The 17,838-nt window shown below is 45.9% G+C and overlaps 1 protein-coding gene across 10 annotated transcripts in view; it reads right to left on the bottom strand.

Annotated features, from left to right (window-relative positions):
- Positions 1–17,838, bottom strand: part of LOC122806545 (lipoma-preferred partner homolog) — a 1,343,214-nt gene that overhangs the window by 817,088 nt on the left and 508,288 nt on the right. For all 10 annotated transcript variants that reach the window (XM_044077065.1, XM_044077061.1, XM_044077067.1 and 7 more), the window contains one exon: positions 10,990–12,195. In XM_044077065.1, the coding sequence (XP_043933000.1) occupies positions 10,990–12,195 (1,206 nt within the window). The remainder of the gene's footprint in view (positions 1–10,989; positions 12,196–17,838) is intronic.

Raw genomic sequence — 17,838 nt, 5'->3', positions numbered from 1 at the left:
CCCTCAATCAGAACGTTACAGAACAGATATTCCAAAAATGGGGCCAGCCTTGCTGCGATTTCTTTGCATCACCCACCAATGCCAAATGCAGAAAAGTTTGTTGGAGATGACGATAATCCTAATTACCCTACTGGCCTCGCCAAATCTGATTCCCCTTTCTTCAGCCTCATGTACGGGGCAAACCATGGATTCTGGACTCTGCTCTGGACCTTCTGACTCACCCGTCAGGAATGGTACGTCCCAATCTGAACAATCTCAAACTAACAGCTTGGGCTGCTTCAGTCCCCCTGATTGCCAGGTTTCCTCTCCTTTCCTCTCCAGTTAAACATATTTTATCATCTTCCTATAAATAACCTACATGAAAATTGTACGGAGGTAAATGGAAGAGATTTGTGGCTTGGGCCAGTGATAACCAGGTAGATACCTTTACTGCGCCAAATCATTTTATTCTAGAATTTCTGGCAAAACTTTTCAATGAAGGTGTGGCTGCAGCCACTTTTAAGTTCAATTGGCAGCAATTTCAAATTTTCATACAGGAGAAAATGGTTCTGGAATCATGTCACACAGACTTTGCAAAGCATTTATGAAAGGAACTACAATAAGACCCCCATACAAAATAAGTCACTGCCATGGGTCCTAAATTTCATCTTGCCAAATATTATCCATCCTCCCTATGAATTAGAAGTTATGTACCTACCATAACGTTCCATGTTAGTTGTCTTCTCTCGCCTTCTTTCTTGCTGGATGGGTTCGGAGCCGATCCTCGGCTCCGACTCGGCACTTGCTTTAGCTTAGGAACTCCTTTTACCAGCTCGAGGCAACCCTATATCCCATGATGCAAGGCGGAACTACCTCAGATCTCGTTTGGTAGCTAACCTACCCTGCTAAAGACTATCCTAACATAATTAGGAACACAAGTTCCTAATAGAAGTCCTCATATGAAGGCTCAGGAGGAAACAACCTAATAGGAACTCTTCAAGATCTGTCCAGGCCAGGGGGAAGGAGGGAGGGACGCAAGAAAGAAGGCGAGAAGACAACTAACATGGAACGTTATGGTAGGTACATAACTTCTAAATGTTAAGTTGTCAATCTCGCCTTCATTCTTGCTGGATGGGACCGTCCTAGCACCTGTATCCCGGGTGGCTCAATGGAACAGACTCTTGAGAACTGTGGAACCAAAACTGGCCCTATCTCTGGAGGCCAAGTCCAACTTGTAATGAGAGACAAAGGTATGAGGCGTAGCCCAAGTAGCTGCTGCACAAATGGTATCAATGGGTAGTCTATCCTGAAAAGCTGCAGAAGTGGATAGACTCCTGGTTGAGTGTGCTTTTGGCTTAGAAGATAGCTGCTTGCCTCTGAGAGAGTACACATAGGAAATAGCGGAAGTCAACCATCTGGATAAGGTCACTTTAGAGACTGGAAGACCTATCCTGTTTTCTGCATAGGAGACAAATAATTGGTCCGATTTTCTGAATTGTTTAGTTCTATGCAAATAGTACCTGAGCTGACGATGGACATCCAAAAATGCAGTTTCTGTTCAGCTCTGTCGGAATAGTTTGGGAAAAAGACTGGTAGGTCTATAGATTGGTTAATGTTGGTTTGAGATACGACTTTGGGGAGAAAGGAAGGGTTAGTTCTTAATGATACCCTGTCCTTATGAAAACCAAATAAGGGAACGAATGCAGAGAGCTTGAATCTCGCAAACCCTTCTTGCAGAAGTGACAGCCAGTAAAAATATAGTTTTCCAGGTCAATAACTTCAAAGAACATGAAGCAGACGGTTCGAAGGGAGGTAGTATCAAGGATGCTAACATTAAGTTTAGATCCCATTGCGGAGGAGGATGCTTTATAGGTGGTTTTAGGAGAAAAACTCCTCTCAGAAAGGCCTTGCATAATCTATGAGACATAATGTTATTGTCATGCAAGCCAACATGATACTTGGAAATGGCAGCCAGTTGTACTTTGACTGTAGATGACGAGGATCCTGAATGAAAAACCTCCGCCAGGAAATCTAAAACCGAATGTACAGGAGCAGTAAAGGGATCAATATTTCTGGAATTTGCCCAAATAGAAAAACGTCGCCACTTGCTAGCATAAACAGTCCAAGTGGACGACTTCAAGGAAGACACTAAAATGTCTCTGACTGAGTCCGAAATCATCGGTAGCCTGGCTAGGGTAGGAAGTGGAGCAACCAAGCAGTGAGGTTGAGAGAATGAATGGCCCGGTGCTGCTGACCCGACTGGTGGATCAAGAGATCCGGAACTGGGTCCAGATGCCAGGGCTGCACCAGAAGGTGACGATGCAGAGACGGAAACCAAATTTGTCGAGGCCAATATGGGGCAATGAGGATCAACTTGGCTCTCAAAACGGTGGCTTTCTGAATGACTTGTGGAATCAAGGGAAAGGGAGGAAAAGCGTACAGAAGTCCCCGGGGCCAATCCTGGGTTAGAGAGTCTCTCAGGGGTTGGCCTGGAAGGGGAAAGAGAGTGAAAAAATCGGGCACTTGTTGTTTTGAGGAGTAGCAAAAAGATCGCAACAAGGAGTGCCTCACTTCAGAAAAATCTGATCCACTAGAGATTGATTGAGAGACCACTCGTGAGGCATCAGAATGGATCTGCTCAGCCTGTCCACTAATAGGTTGGACCTGCCGGGGATGTGCGTTGCTATCAGAAACCACTGAGAAGAGATCGCCCATTGCCAAAGTCTGAGAGCTTCTCGACATAACGGATAGGACCTGGTCCCGCCCTGTTTGTTGATGTACCAGACCACGGACATGTTGTCCGTTTGTACTGCAATAGTCCCCGTGGGAAGAAAGTCGTTGAGGGCTTGCAACGTTAAAAGCACTGCTCTCATCTCCAGGACATTTATGTGCAGATGGTATTCTATGGGTTGCCACGTCCGTGGACCATCCTGCCCTGATAATGCCCCCACCCGATCAGAGAGGCATCCGTAGTGACTGTGGCAACTGGAGGAGGGGAATAAAGGGTCGGCCCTGATGAAGAAGAGGGAAGATATCCACCAGTTCAGATGAGCCCTGCGACTGTGTGACCAAGATTTCGTGCCTCATCGGAGACTGTGGTACGACCACTGCGTGAATAGCATCCACTGCAGAAGACGCATGTGGAAGCGAGCCAGTGGTAGAAGAACAATGGCCGCAGCCATAAGACGTAGAACCTTCAGTATAAATCTGGCTTTGATCTTGTTGCTTTGCAATAGAAGCCGAGCAATTTTGGATGTCCAGAATTCTTTGATCTGTTAGTCTGGCTAACATTTTGACGGTGTTTAATTCTGCGCCTATAAAGGTGATAGATTGGCAAGGCAGCAGAGAAGATTTTTCCAAATTTACTGAAATTCCCAAACTCCTGCAAAGCTGTAGAGTGTAGTCTCTGGACTGAAGAAGCTGACACTTGGTGGTGGCGGAGAGGAGCCAGTCGTCCAAGTAGGGAAACACCTGGAATCCTAGACGTCTCAGATGAGCTGTGACCACTGCCATGCATTTGGTAAACACTCTGGGGCTGAAGTGAGGCCAAAGGGCAGTGCTCTGAATTGGTAATGACTGGTCCCTAGCCGAAGCGGAGAAACCTTCTGGAGCGTCTGTGAATCTTTATGTGATAGTACGCATCCTGAAGGTCTATAGAGCACATCCAGTTGTCCTTGCCCAGAAAGGGCAGAATGGACTGAAGCGTGACCATCCGGAATCTTGCCTTCTTGACAAATCTGTTTAGATTGCTCAGGTCTAATATTGGTCTCCAATCTCCCGTCCTTTTGGGGACCAAAAGAATCTCGAGTAGACGCGGATCCTACCTGGTCTGCCGGCACAGTCTGGACGGCTCTTTTTTCTAGGAGCTTTGAAACCTCCTGTTCTGCCAAATCCCTTTGACCGGGTGAGATGTCTGGAAGGGATTGTAGAGGTACGGGAAACCTTTCGAAGGGGATTTTGTAACCCTCGGATATGATCGACTGTACCCACATCTCGAGATAGGGATTGCCAGGCTACTGGGTACAGCGAAATCCTTCCCCCGACTGCCTCCAAGGGTGGACAGTCGGGCAACACCTCAGGGATGCTGAAAGGGCTTCTCAGGAAGAGACTCCCTGTTGCCCTGGTTCTGAGGACCCCCCCTGGGTCTAGGGCGGCGTCTATTATTGTTACCCCCTCTGCCTCTGGGGGTAAACTGACCACGTGCGTCCGGTGTAGCTCCTTGGGCTTTACGGAACCACATCTCCCCCCCCCCTTCTGACCCTTGGGATATGGTCTAGAAGGAGTGGAAAACTGGACTCCAACGGCAGAAAGAGTTTTACCGTCCTGCTCACACCTGGTCAAGGTATCCTTCACCTGAGGTCCGAACAAAGCCGAACCATCAAAGGGGTATTAGTGAAGGACGCCTTAAAGGGGTCCGCAAAATTACAAAGCCGCATCCAGGCTTGGCGTCTAAGAGCAACTCCTGTGCCTGCGGCCCTGCTCGCTCCATCGGCCGCACAGGATATGAGCCGCATGGAGGAGTTAGATATGGAATTCAGGATTGCAAGCTGCGAGGCAATCTTTTCCTGAGCCCCAGCAGCAGAAGGATCCTGGACTACTTCACCCAGTTCCTTGAGAATATCTCGTTGAAGCCTGGTGAAGTGACAAAGATAATTCAGCGAACGCATAGCAAAAGTCGCTGAAGAAAACATCCGCTTTCCATACCTGTCCATGGTCCTAGAATCCTTGTTAGGAGGATGGACAGGTACTGAAGGATCCGCCAGTTCCTTCTTAGTGGCCGCTGCCACCACCATAGCATCCACAGAGACACCCTTGGAAAGGAACTGTTTGTCCGAAGGGGCTGTGATGAATTTGGATGGTCTCCTGGGGACAGGTTCCACAGAATCTGGAGCCACGCCTTCCGAGCCACTACCTGCATCAGTGGGTCGAAAGGCGGAGACACCCAGGAGGTGGAGGGTCGGGATCCAAAAGCCTCCAGGTATACCGACTCATCCTCGGAGGGGTCAATGGAGGGCCAATTCCCCCTCTGTTTGAGGAGCCCAAGGATGTCTGAAAAGGAGACATCCTCAGAGGGGGACCGTGGGGAACCCTCCGACTCATCTAAGTTGGTATCAGATGTAGTAGACTCAGGGGAGTCTGTGTGTTTCCTCTTACACGTCCTCTTCCGAGGGGGTTCCCCTGCAGGATCAGGAGAAACCTCGGAAGAGGAGGAAATTCCCAATGGGGAAACCTGGGGCGATGGATCCCTGGGCCTGAGAGCAAGAGGCTGGCAAGAGGCGTCTGCAGGCATTGATGAGGGAGGAGCTAGAGGGATGGACCGTTGACCAGGCTCAGAGGCCAGGACACTCCTCATCACCTCAAAGGCTCCCCTCCCCGGGAGGCCGGAATATCCCCGCTCCGAGGAAACAGGAATGCCTGGCTCCACTGAGAGGGAAGGCTCCGAGGCCGATGGCGCCGAGCTTACCAAAGCCGAAGCCCCGAGAGGGAGAGCGGGGTCGGACAAGGGTCCGATGCCACTAGCCCCCTCGGAGCCGACAAGGGAAACCCGACGACCGGATCCCTCCAAGGAAGGTCTCAAGGAGGAGATCGGAGCCGAAAGATGTATCGGCTCCGGCACCGAAACAGTCGCTGTCCCGAGAAGCTCCGGCTCCGAACTCTGATGTGGAGTCGGAGGAGGAAGTTCAAGGGGTGAGGCTATAGCCGAAGTCTGTTGAGACGGGCTATGGAGCATTTGGGCCAGTGCCTGAGACTTCAACAGCCTGCTTACCACCCTCTCCAAGTCGTGGTCAGACAGCCTGGAAGATCTCGAAGATCGGCTCCGATGGCTCCGCTCCGACAAAAGAGGAGACCCCGGAGCAGAGTGGATACTCAGTAACAAAGGGGACCGAGATCTCTTTCGGGATGGAGCCATCGGAGCCAAAGTCCCCTGAACTCCAGATGGAGCCGAAGGTTTCTCGGCTCCGATGCTGGATAAAGTGTCGGCTCCAGCCGGAGCCGACAAGGCTACAGTAGATAAGGTATCGGAACCAGCCGGCACCAAACCCACTACTTTCGAGGCAGATACATCGGTTCCAGCCGGAGCCGATCTCGGCTCCGACGGAGCCGGAGCCACCGGAGGAGGCTTGGAAACTGAAGCCTGAGCCTTCGGTGGCTTAGAAGGTTTCCCAGACCCTGCTTTAGAGGGAGAACCTTCTGGCTTAAGTAAGCCACGGAGGATAAGTTTATTCCTCCTTTCCTGCAGGACTCTCTGGCTAAAAGAGTGACACAAAGCACAGGAGTCCTGCAGGTGCAAAGGCCCCAGGCAATAAACACAAGAAGTGTGACCGTCTGTCAGAGACATTTTCTGACAGCACGAGTCACACTTCTTGAAGCCTGAGACCTTGCCTTCCCTAGACATATCCTAGGTGGAAGAAACACACACAAACCCCAACAAACACACAAAATTAATCCCCTACACACAACACACAGGAAGGGATTAACAACTGGGGTTTTAGGCCTAACTAAAACTTTTACACTAAAGGTTTAAAAAGGTTATAAAAGTTTGAAAAACAAGGGAATAGGGTGGGCTGTAATTCACTACAGACTATACTATGACTAAAAGGGGAAAATAAAACCCTAACTAAGCTTCTCTTTCTTTGACAAGAAATTCACTTACCTCTGCTGGTAAAGGAGACCACTTTCGCTAAGCGGCAAACGAGATCTGGGTTAGTTCCGCCTTGCATCATGGGATATAGGGTTGCCTCGAGCTGGTAAAAGGAGTTCCTAAGCTAAAGCAAGTGCCGAGTCGGAGCCGAGGATCGGCTCCGAACCCATCCAGCAAGAATGAAGGCGAGATTGACAACTTAACATCCAAAGTTATTTACAACAATGGTACCCAAATTGCCAATCAGTTGTTTCAGAAATTTGCAAAAGAATGGGACTTTGTACATGTTACTCATAGTCCAGAATATCCACAGGCAAATTGGCTAGCTGAACATGCAGTACAGAGTGCAAAGCAATTACTGCAGAAGTCAAAGCCTGACAATACCAATGTTTATATGAATGCACTCAAATCTCAGAAACATACCCAGTGACAATATACTTGTCTCGCCTGCTCAGCAACTTCTATATAGGCAAACCAGAACAACATTGCCTATCAGCTCCAGTTTGTGGGGGCCTAAAGCTAAAAGCAACAAAGCAATCAGTGAAGACAGGTGGCAGCTGATCTGCACAGTCCTGGAGTAGACGGCCCGGAATCATGTCAAGACCTGCTGCCTTACCTAGGTGGCCTTTTCTTAGGTTCTTATGGACTGCCTCCAGGATGAGACATAGCGGTGTGGCATCCCCATCCATGGGTAGTTTCCTTGGTGAGGTGGTGTTTGTCCCCTCAAATCTGCGGAAGAAGGTGTTAGGTTTGTCTAGAAAGTCCATATTATCTACACATTGTGTTGATGGGGGGGTTGTAATCAGTAATGCACTGGATGCCCTTCCACAGCTGCCTAGGGTCCTTTTGAAATGCAAAGTGTTTTTGTCTTTTTACCCGTGAGCACATTTTGCTGCTCTTACTCCCTTGTTCAGGTTGACCCTGGCAACTTTCAGGGCATCTTTATCTCCAGAGCTGAAGGCAGCATTACGTGCTCTCAGTAACTCAGATTTCACTAGTGATCCATGATTTTTTGTTTGCCGTTATAGTTATGTCCTTTAAGGTGGACATGTCCTTGACACATTTGGTGATAAACTCCACTACTGTTTTAGTATACTCATGCAGGTTTACATGCTGTTCTGTTGTGGCAGCCTCTACGAATAGGTTCCAATCAGTGCATTCAAAGCAGTATTGCAGGGCTGAGACTGCTCCTTCTTGCCAGATATTTACTTGTTTCCTGGAAGGTTTTCCTCTTAGCAGCATGGGTATGTAGGCTGGGATCAGCAAGATAGAACTGTGATCCAAGCTTTCTAGGTGTGGGTGGGGAACTGCTTTGAAAGCTTGCTTGACATCTGCGTACACTTGGTCTAATGTATTTGCTCCCCTTGTGGCAAAGTTCACATACTGATAGTAGTGTGGTAGTACTGTTTTCAGCTTGGCCTGGTTAAAATCTCCTGCCATAATATTCACACACTTGGTATTTTTGCTTTGTAGTTCACAGGAGAGTCTGTACAGGCTAGCAAGTGCATTTTTAGAGTTTGCACTCAGAGGTACATAGACTGCTGTGATATAAATGGCTGCAAATTCCCAAAGCAGACAGAATAGATTATATTTAAGCGTACTGTCTGCTGAGCAATGGCTGAAGGTAATAATCTTAGTTATTACACCATCAGTTGTTTACATATATGCAAACTTCCCCACCTCTAGCTTTGCCATTAATGGTCTGTATCCTCTCTGCTCTGAATATGGTGTAATCCTGATTTCTCACAGCATAGTCACTGATATTTGAATATAGCCAAGTCTGTGTAAAAATGATTAAACAGCTGTTTCTTACCTTGCAATGTGTGTTTAATGCCAACCTGATGTAATCTATTTTAATGTCTAGAGATCGAACTTTGCCAGCAGTATGGATAGAATTGCAGGCCTGTGTGGAGCTTCTCTTAGTCTGACACGAATACCTGCTCTTTTCCTCTTTTCCTTCTTCAGTCACATCTCCGGCATTTCTTCCGTTGATATTTGCAGTTAATCCAGGAAACAAAGCAAATGCAGCACACTGGATGAATCTTAATCATTATCCCCAGCTCACAAGAGCGTTTCAGGCCTCACAGGGCCTACAGACAGCAGCCCTGCAAACAATTCACAGTGAGCCAGATTCTAGCAGATTCAGCAAGGTGTACCGTTCATATATCTTTCCTACATTCAAAAATTTAGTAAAAAGTGCATTTTCTTGAAAAGTGACAGATTAATAAGAGCTAGAGTGAGCAGTGTATTGACGAGCCGAAGCACCTGCAGCCGTACAGGGCAACACCATTTTTGTCTTTGCACCACAGTAGGGAATCAGGTAAACTAAAATCTGTGAAAGGCACTCCCACCTCCCATGATAAGGTGGGTTTCACTCCAAATGCACTGCATTAAATTTTCTGACTAAATCCACTCATATACGATGCTTCAACAACCTGTAACTATACTTTAAACAGCATCAGCTCAGAATGGCAGCTTCAATAATCCATGAGAAATCAAGCTGCTTGCTACCATGAAGAACCACTGTTCTCTACCACAAAACAGCATCTCCCTCAGGATTCTCTTGATATTCTCTGCTAATAATGCAAAGCTAGTAGGTTTGCAGTTAGGGATTTTTTGCACTTCCCAGCTTATACAAGGGTAATACAGTTGCTGTCTACTTTTCAGGCATATCAGCACCAGCCAATGATCTGCTGAATAAGGTCTTCAGGGTACCTGACAAAACCTTGGTTGAATTTACAGAGGACCCATACTGGCAGCCCTTCTTGGTTTCCATGTTTAATCCTAAGAGTAGATAACTTCCCTTCCACAGATCTCTACACTCTGCTATCTTTCTCAGCATAGCACCTATCATTGGCTTTTTCTTTCTTACAAATTAAAATCAAAAGTACTTACCTTAATACCACCGTGTCCTTTTTCAAACTTCTGTGATCTACACATCTTATTTGTTAAGCCAAAAAACAAGTCCTGGACTGTCTTAGTTTGGACCACTGCAGCCCTTACCTTCCTTGTTGTTCTGTTTTTAAGTCTCCTGCCTACTCTGCCTTCTCTAAACCTTTTGACCTCTTGTATGCAGTGTCTTTTGCCTTAATCTCGAGACTGTTCCTATGTAGCTACACTAGCTTTTTCTTTTTCAAACCTTTACATATAACCTAGAGTACTCTATATCCCTGAACCATCATTGTTTCAAGTTCCCCGAGTCATTTCTGAGTCCTCACCCACAGTTCAACAGAATCCACTTCTTAACTCCTACACTATCTTTGTCTTTGCATTCTTACTCTTCTCTCAAACTCTGAAACACACTGGTATAATGATTAATTTTAGCCAACTATTGTCAATGATATCCAGCATTTTATCTTTTCTGGTATGGTCATGGTCTACAAGGCTAAACCCTTTAAGAGCCAAAACAACAACTCCTGCTCTTTCCCAGCTGCAATCACTCAGTCTTCTACTGGCAAAGCCACATCTGTATGTATATTACTCTAGTCATACTACCCCACCCCATTATTCTTGATTCCAATTCTCTACCCCTTGCCTACCCTTAATCAGTGCAGGGGCCACTGAACTATTCAGAGCACCCCCCCATTCCTCTAAATGAAATGTGATGGTACTCACCTCATCTTTCTGACCTGCCTGGTGCCCAGTTCCCAATTACAGAATGGTATTCATCCGCTACTATTTCACATTTGATGACCTACTTTATGGAGAATGTTTTGTCTCTCACTTTATTCCTTCTTGAAACTGATGAACTCACAGTCCACCCTCCCCTCATGCATTACCGTTTGCAGTTCCACCCTCAGACTTCTTTGACTATGCAGGATCCAATGTAGAAGTAAAAGCTGTCGTTTATACTATTCTCCATTCCTTTAACAGTATCACACATTTGTAAGCAAGGCTGTAACATGAACATAACAAATTTAAGCACCTACTTTATCTTGCAGAACTGCACATACTGCACCTTAACTATCCTAGGAATTAACTTTTTGGTTTGGATCTTAATGCAGCATGCTTTAGGAGGACCCATGACTTGCAGTGGTGTCCATCACAGTAAAATGTTAAGTTTTTGGTACAAATTGTCCAACATGCAAAAATGTCATTAGAACTTCAACAGCAAAGATTAAACAGCACAATCTGTGTGTAATAATCTTCTGATATGACCACAGAATAACTTCAGACAGTTAATTTTTTTATAACTGCCAAAAGCAGGGGCACACACTAACACGTACAACAATTCAAGTGGTTTCACATTTTATACACATTTTTTATTTGTGTTTTTTAGGCATTTCACTTGTAGGTATATTATACATTAAAGGTTTTAAATACCAACATTATTTTTTACAGAAAGGGAGTCAAAAAAAAAAGTTTACCTTTATACCATATCCTCGGCTGCCAGCACCACTGCCTGCAGGTGGCACTGTTGCTGAATAAAACTCTGTCCCTTTCATTCCACTGCTTGATGTGTACTGCCTTGATGCGGAAGGTCCAGGGCCATAATAGTCAGACTCTGCCCTCCTGGCACCAGGCTGTCCATAATTTCGATCCTGCTCAGATTCAGAGACTCCAGGACTGGAATCTAGCTGCTTGGATGCTGGCCCACTGGGGTGATGTGACTGTTGGTACCACTTTTGTTGTAATGGAGTGGCTTCTGAATGGTGAGGAGCCAACCCATAAGCTGGCTCTGGATACTTTGCCACAGCCCTGTATGTGGACTCACCTGGAGGCTCCATACCCATATTGTGTTGCTGTCCATAACTGGGTACCTGCTGCCTTGGAGATGGTGGTCCATATGCTTGCTCTGCCTTCCGTCTGGGCTGTGTGTAGTTTGATACTGGCTGAGCAACCTTGACTTGAACATTAAATGCTGGTCCTGTGCTGGTAGTAGCTGTAGTGTAAGAAGCAGGAACAGGCTGTGGATAAGGCTTCTGTCCATGAGACAGATTATAAACAGGGTGCTGAGAACTATTGTAGCCTCCAGGCTGGCCAGATGGATAAGATGATGGTGGTGATGGTGGGCCATATGTAGCCCTCTGTGAGGAAAGACTATAGACTGCAGGTTGTGAGGTGCCAGAGTAGGCAGCTGGTTGTGAACTGCTGTTGTAGTTCTGTGGCTGAGACACACCAGTAAATGGCCCAGAAGGGTGGGAACTGGCACTAAAGTTCTGAGACTGAGAGGTACCCCCATATGGTCCATGCTGCTGCTGCTGCTGCTGTGAGCAGCTGCCATAATTTTGCTGTGGGGCACTACAATACAACCCAGGCTGTTGTGTACTGCTGCTGTAGTTCTGAGGCTGCGAGGATCCACTGTACATCCCTACCTGTGATGAATTATTGTAGGCCATAGTCTGTCCACTGTAAGCTGTGGGTTGTGAAGAGCTACTGTAGGTTGTTGATTGGCTGTTGTAAGCTGCCGACTGTGAAGCACTGGTGTAGGCTGGGTGCTGTGTGCTACTATACCCTGCAGACTGCGAGGGGGAATAACCACTTTGCCCAGTATATGAAGCTTTATATCCTGCCCCTGCTTTGGTTGGTTCAGTAGCAGACTGAGACGTGGCAGCAGACGTATAATCAAAATTCTGTAAATAACATAACAATTAGACAGTTAATACATTATCAAGTGACATATAATGGAGAGAAATTTATACATTTAGCTAACAATGAGCTCTACCTCCATCTTGTCAACTATCAGCTCTGACACATTACCTCAGTTACCAATGGTGAAATGAGAATGTCTGCATGCAGAAAAACTAAATGAAGTCTTGGAAAATATTTTTATATGGGTCAACACCTGCCATAGCCTTCTGCATCCCTTTAACTTCTGTATCAAGCTCAGAGCCCAAACCTCAAAGTTGCAATCTGCTTAACAGACCAGTTTGGAATTTTAGCCTTAAGAATGTGGTTTAGTTAGCATTTCATTTCAGCAATTCAACACATTACTTCCAGAACTGACAAATTTATTTTATCAGATTAAGTTGTACAGCAGAATACAAAACATAAGAAATCATTGCCAACATTAATTTTCTTTTTTCATCTATTTTGATAGAAAGAGCTTTGTATGCAACCAAAAAAAAAGGCAAGAGCAACAAAAAAAAAGACAAGAGAACAGTTTTATCAAGCAGCGATAGTCAAAACAAAACATTTTTTTAACACCTTCATTGAATCACTTGTGACAAACCTACATTTATCTAAAAAGTAAATCAAAACAGTAACGGGTTCACATTTACAAAAATACATCACTCACATATGTGCTCTACACCACATAAATCAAAGCGATGTTGCATAATTTCAGTTCCTGCCTTCTCTTATACCTCATTCATCCTCCAAAACTTTTCTCGGTATATTTAAATAGGGAAAAAATGGAAATTGTGGGATTTACTCCTACCCTTTTTAAATATCCCATTTCCTGTTCTTTTTTCACTGTTAACTCATTAATTACAACAGTCTGTGCCCCTCCAGGCGTTACTGCTGTTCCCTCCTACCGACACCTGTACACGTCAAATATTGCTCGTTCATATTTCCTTTCACTATTCTCTCAGCAAACACATACGAAACTCCTTGGAGTGACAACTGACAACAAACTCAAATTTGACCAACACATTGCCACCACAATTAAGAAAGTTCAAATCAAACTTGGCTCACTGTACAGAATCAAGCTATTCCTCACCGACAATACCAGACTAGCCACATCCAGAACATTCCTCCTCTCCACACTCCTATATGCTTTCCCCCTCTTTACCAACTTAAAAAAAAACAGACAACCAAACTGGAAACTTGCTACAACAAAATAGCCTGTTTCGCAGCCAATCTTTCCCACCAAACCCACCACTGTATTGTTCTACATAAATTAAATTGGCTCAAGCTATCTAACCTTCGTCTCTACCAACTTAAATTCACACACATTATCATCTTCCATCCTGACAGTTGCCCATCCCTCTAGGAACTTGCTAGTCCCTACTCATGCCTATGAAGTCTAAGATCTGCCGACAGAAACTTTCGCACAGTAAACAAAGCTAACACTACTCACGGTGAAGCCTTATTCTCAAATCAAATAGCCAAATTATGAAACTCTACCCCTCACCCTCCAAATCGCACCTGAATCTACCAGTATTAACTACTATTTGAACATCTATCCAAGAACTGGCACTGTCCATGTGCCAAACTTGACTGACAAGATATCTATAACTCTCTCAACACACTGTCCACTCCTTATCTCATTTTCTCCCACTCCCCAGTGTTTACTACTACTCAAAAACAAATATATATAAAGGAAACCTCATTTGGTCATAAATAGAAGTTATGTTCTTACCATAACGTTCCATGTTAGTTGCCTTCTTCTTGCTGGATGGGTTCGGAGCCGACCTCGGCTCCGACTCGGCCACTCTAAAAGCTCGAGAGTTGGTTCCACCGGCTCGAGGCTCCCCTTATATCCCACAATGCTAGGCGAGAGTTACCTCAGATCTCGTTTGTAAGCTAACCCCAGCTTATAACAGTAACAGTATAACTGTAAAACAGAATCCACCTCTAACAACAGGAAGAAAGAAGGGTGACCTACATCCTGAACCAGGAAATATGCATAATAGCATATGTCTAAGAAAGAGGTGGTAGAAAGAGAGGTCACAATCACAACTCCTCTAGGTCTGTCCAGGCCAGGGGGAAGGAGGGTGGGACGCAAGAAGAAGGCGAGAAGAAGACAACTAACATGGAACGTTATGGTAAGAACATAACTTCTATATGTTAAGTTGTCTATCTCGCCTTCATTCTTGCTGGATGGGACAGCGTCCCTAGCACCTTGTCCCGGGTGGCCTAACGGAACAGACTCCTGAGAACAGTGGAACCAAAGTTAGCTCTATGCCTAGAAGCTAAATCCAACTTATAATGAGAAATAAAAGTGTGAGGAGTAGCCCAAGTAGCCGCTGCACAAATGGTGTCAATAGGCAGTCTGTCTTGGAAGGCTAAAGAAGTAGCCAAAGCTCTGGTGGAATGGGCTTTAGGTTTATTAGGCAATTTTGTTGTCTAATTTCATATACCAGGGAAATCAAAGATGTTAGCCATCTGGATAATGATACCTTTGAAACTGAAAGTCCCTTTCTGCTTTCCGCATAGGAGACAAACAGCTGATCAGATTTTCTGAATTGTTTTGTTCTATCCAAGTAGTACCTCAATTGACGAACATCCAGGCAGTGTAATTTTTGTTCAGACCTATTGGAATACTCTGGAAAAAAGACAGGGAGGTCAATGCTTTGGTTTAGATTTGATGTCGAGACCACCTTAGGCAAAAAGGACGGGTTAGTTCGCAAGGATACTCTGTCCTTATGAAACAAAAGATAAGGAGGACGACAACTGAGTGCTTGAAGTTCTGAAACTCTTCTAGCTGATGTAATAGCTACCAGAAAGAGAGTTTTCCATGATAACAATTTCAAGGAACAGGAAGCTGCAGGTTCGAAAGGGGAAAGAATCAAAGAAGCAAGAACTAAATTTAGGTCCCAAGGAGAAGGAGGATTTCTTATAGGAGGTCTGAGAAGAAAAACTCCTTTCAAAAAGGCTTTGCAAAGTTTGTGGGACATTAGGGCAGATTCAGAAATACCCACATGGAAGTTAGAAATAGCTGCCAATTGAACCTTAAGTGTAGATGGAGATGAACCTGCATGGAAAAGTTCAGCTAGAAAATCAAGGACTAGTTGGATGGAAGCGGTGAAAGGATCTATGTCCTTTCCTTGTGCCCAATATGAGAAGCGTTTCCACTTACTCAAATAAATCTTTCGAGTGGAAGATTTATGGGAAGCTATCAATATATCTCTAACAGAGTGAGATAATTGAGGAAGCCTGGCTACGGTTGGAACTGGAGGAACCAAGCAGTGAGGTTCAGAGAGGGAGGGAGCGATGAAACTGACCCGACTGATGGATCAAAAGATCTGGAACTAGGGTCCAGATTCCACGGTCGCTCCAAGAGAAAACGATGTAGAAAGGGGAACCACACTTGTCGAGGCCAGTAAGGAGCAATGAGGATTCAAGGATGCCTTCTGAGCGATAGCTTTCTGAATTACTTGAGAGATCAGTGGGAAAGGGGGGAATGCATACAGAAGTCCCCGGGGCCAAACTTGGACTAGAGCGTCTCTGCTGGGTTGGCCTGGTAAAGGGAATAGAGTGAAATATTCTCTGCACTTGCTGTTTTGGGGAGTAGCAAAAAGATCGCAGCAAGGCTGACCCCACTTGAGAAAAATTTCTCTCACTACAGAGTCTTTCAGAGACCACTCGTGAGGCATGAGTATAGCTCTGCTCAACTTGTCCGCAATGTGATTGGACTTCCGGGATGTGCGTTGCTATCAGAAAACGCTGAGAAGAAATCGCCCATTGCCACAGTCTGAGTGCTTCTCGACACAGGGGGTATGATCTGGTTCCGCCTTGTTTGTTGATGTACCACACTACAGACATATTGTCTGTCTGGATTGCAATTGTTCCCAAGGGAAGAGAGTCTTGAAGGGCTTGCAACGCTAAAAGCACTGCTCTCATCTCCAGAACATTTATGTGCAAGTGGCATTCGTTTGGTTGCCATGTGCCCTGGACTGTCCTGCCCTGATAATGCCCCCCCCACCCGATCAGGGAGGCATCCGTTGTCAGTGTAGCAACCGGAGGAGGTGGAACAAAGGGTCTTCCCAACAGGAGTTGGGGGGAAGACATCCACCACATGAGATGCTTTTTGCACCCCTGCGTGATCACAATGGTGTGAGACATTGGAAGTTCCTGGTATGACCATTGAGTAAAAAGCATCCACTGAAGGATCCGCATGTGGTATCTGGCTAATGGAAGGAGAGGTATGGCCGCTGCCATGATTCCCAACACCTTTAGAACTAACCTGGCTTTGATTCTGTTGTTGTTGAGGAGGAGTGACACCAATTTGTGAATGTCTGATATCCTTTGGTGTGTTAGCCTTGCAGACATGTTTATAGTATCTAGATTTGCGCCTATGTAGGTAATAGTACGACAAGGCGACAAAACAGACTTTTCGCAATTTATTGAAATACCCAGTTTTTGACAAGCGAAAAGTATAATCTCTGGCCATCAGAAGGAGATGCTTGGTGGGAGCTGTGAGGAGCCAGTCGTCCAAATATGGAAACACCTGGAATCCTTGTCGTCTCAGGTGAGAAGCTACCACTGCCATGCATTTGGTAAACACCCAGGGGGCAGTGGTGAGACCAAAGGGCAGGGCCCTGAACTGAAAATGACTGGTTCCCAGCCTGAAGCGGAGGAATCTTCTGGAGCGTCTGTTCATTTTTATGTGATAGTACGCATCCCGAAGGTCTATAGAGCACATCCAGTTTCCTTTGCCCAAAGGGGAAGAATGGATTGCAGCGTGACCATCCGAAATCTTGTTTTCTTGACTGATTTGTTCAAGACACTGAGATCCAATATCGGTCTCCAGTCCCCTGTTTTCTTTGGAACTAAAAAGAACCTTGAGTAGATTCCGGATCCTTGTTGGTCTGCTGGCACTGGCTGAATTGCTCTTTTGCAAGCAGTTTTGAAATTTCCAAAGCTGCTAGATCCCTTTGAGCGGGTGGAACATCTGGAAGGGATTTTTTGACTGATTTGGAAAGCGAAGAAAGGGGATAGAATAGCCTTGAAATGATGGACTGTACCCATTTGTCTTGAGTCAGGGATAGCCAGGCTTCTGGGTACAGTGACAATCTTCCCCGACTGCCTCGAAGATGGGCAGTCGGGCAACACCTCAGGGATGCTGAAAGGGCTGGTCAGGAAGGCTTCCCGATTGCCCTGGTTCTGCGGACCCCCTGCCCCTAGGGCGGCGTCTACCATTGTTATTCCCACCTCTGCCTTTGGTAGGAAAACGACTCTGTCGTCAGGCTAAGTCCCTTGAGATTGTTTACGGAACCACATCTTTCCACCCTTCTGGCCTTTGGGGTAAGGCCTGGAAGGAGTCGAAAACGGACTCCGGCGGCAGAAAGGGTCTTGCCATCAGTCTCGCACCTAGTCAGGGTTTCTTTCACTTGAGGACCAAAGAGATGATCCATCAAAGGGAGTTCGTGAAAGACGTCTTGAAAGGGTCCATAAAATTGTATAGCCGCATCCAGGCGTGCCTACGTAAGGCTACACCTGTCCCTGCGGCTCTGCTCGCTCCATCGGCCGCGTAAGAAAGGAGGCGCATGGAGGAGTTGGATATGGAATTAAGGGTAGCCAGCTGCGTGTTCATCTTGTCTTGAAACCCG

This window comes from Protopterus annectens, chromosome 7.part0 (assembly GCF_019279795.1).
Source record: "Protopterus annectens isolate FY-2018-M chromosome 7.part0, PAN1.0, whole genome shotgun sequence".
Lineage (NCBI taxonomy): Eukaryota > Metazoa > Chordata > Ceratodontiformes > Protopteridae > Protopterus > Protopterus annectens.
Note: the sequence above shows the minus strand (reverse complement) of the source record. Positions and strands in the feature narration are given on the sequence as shown.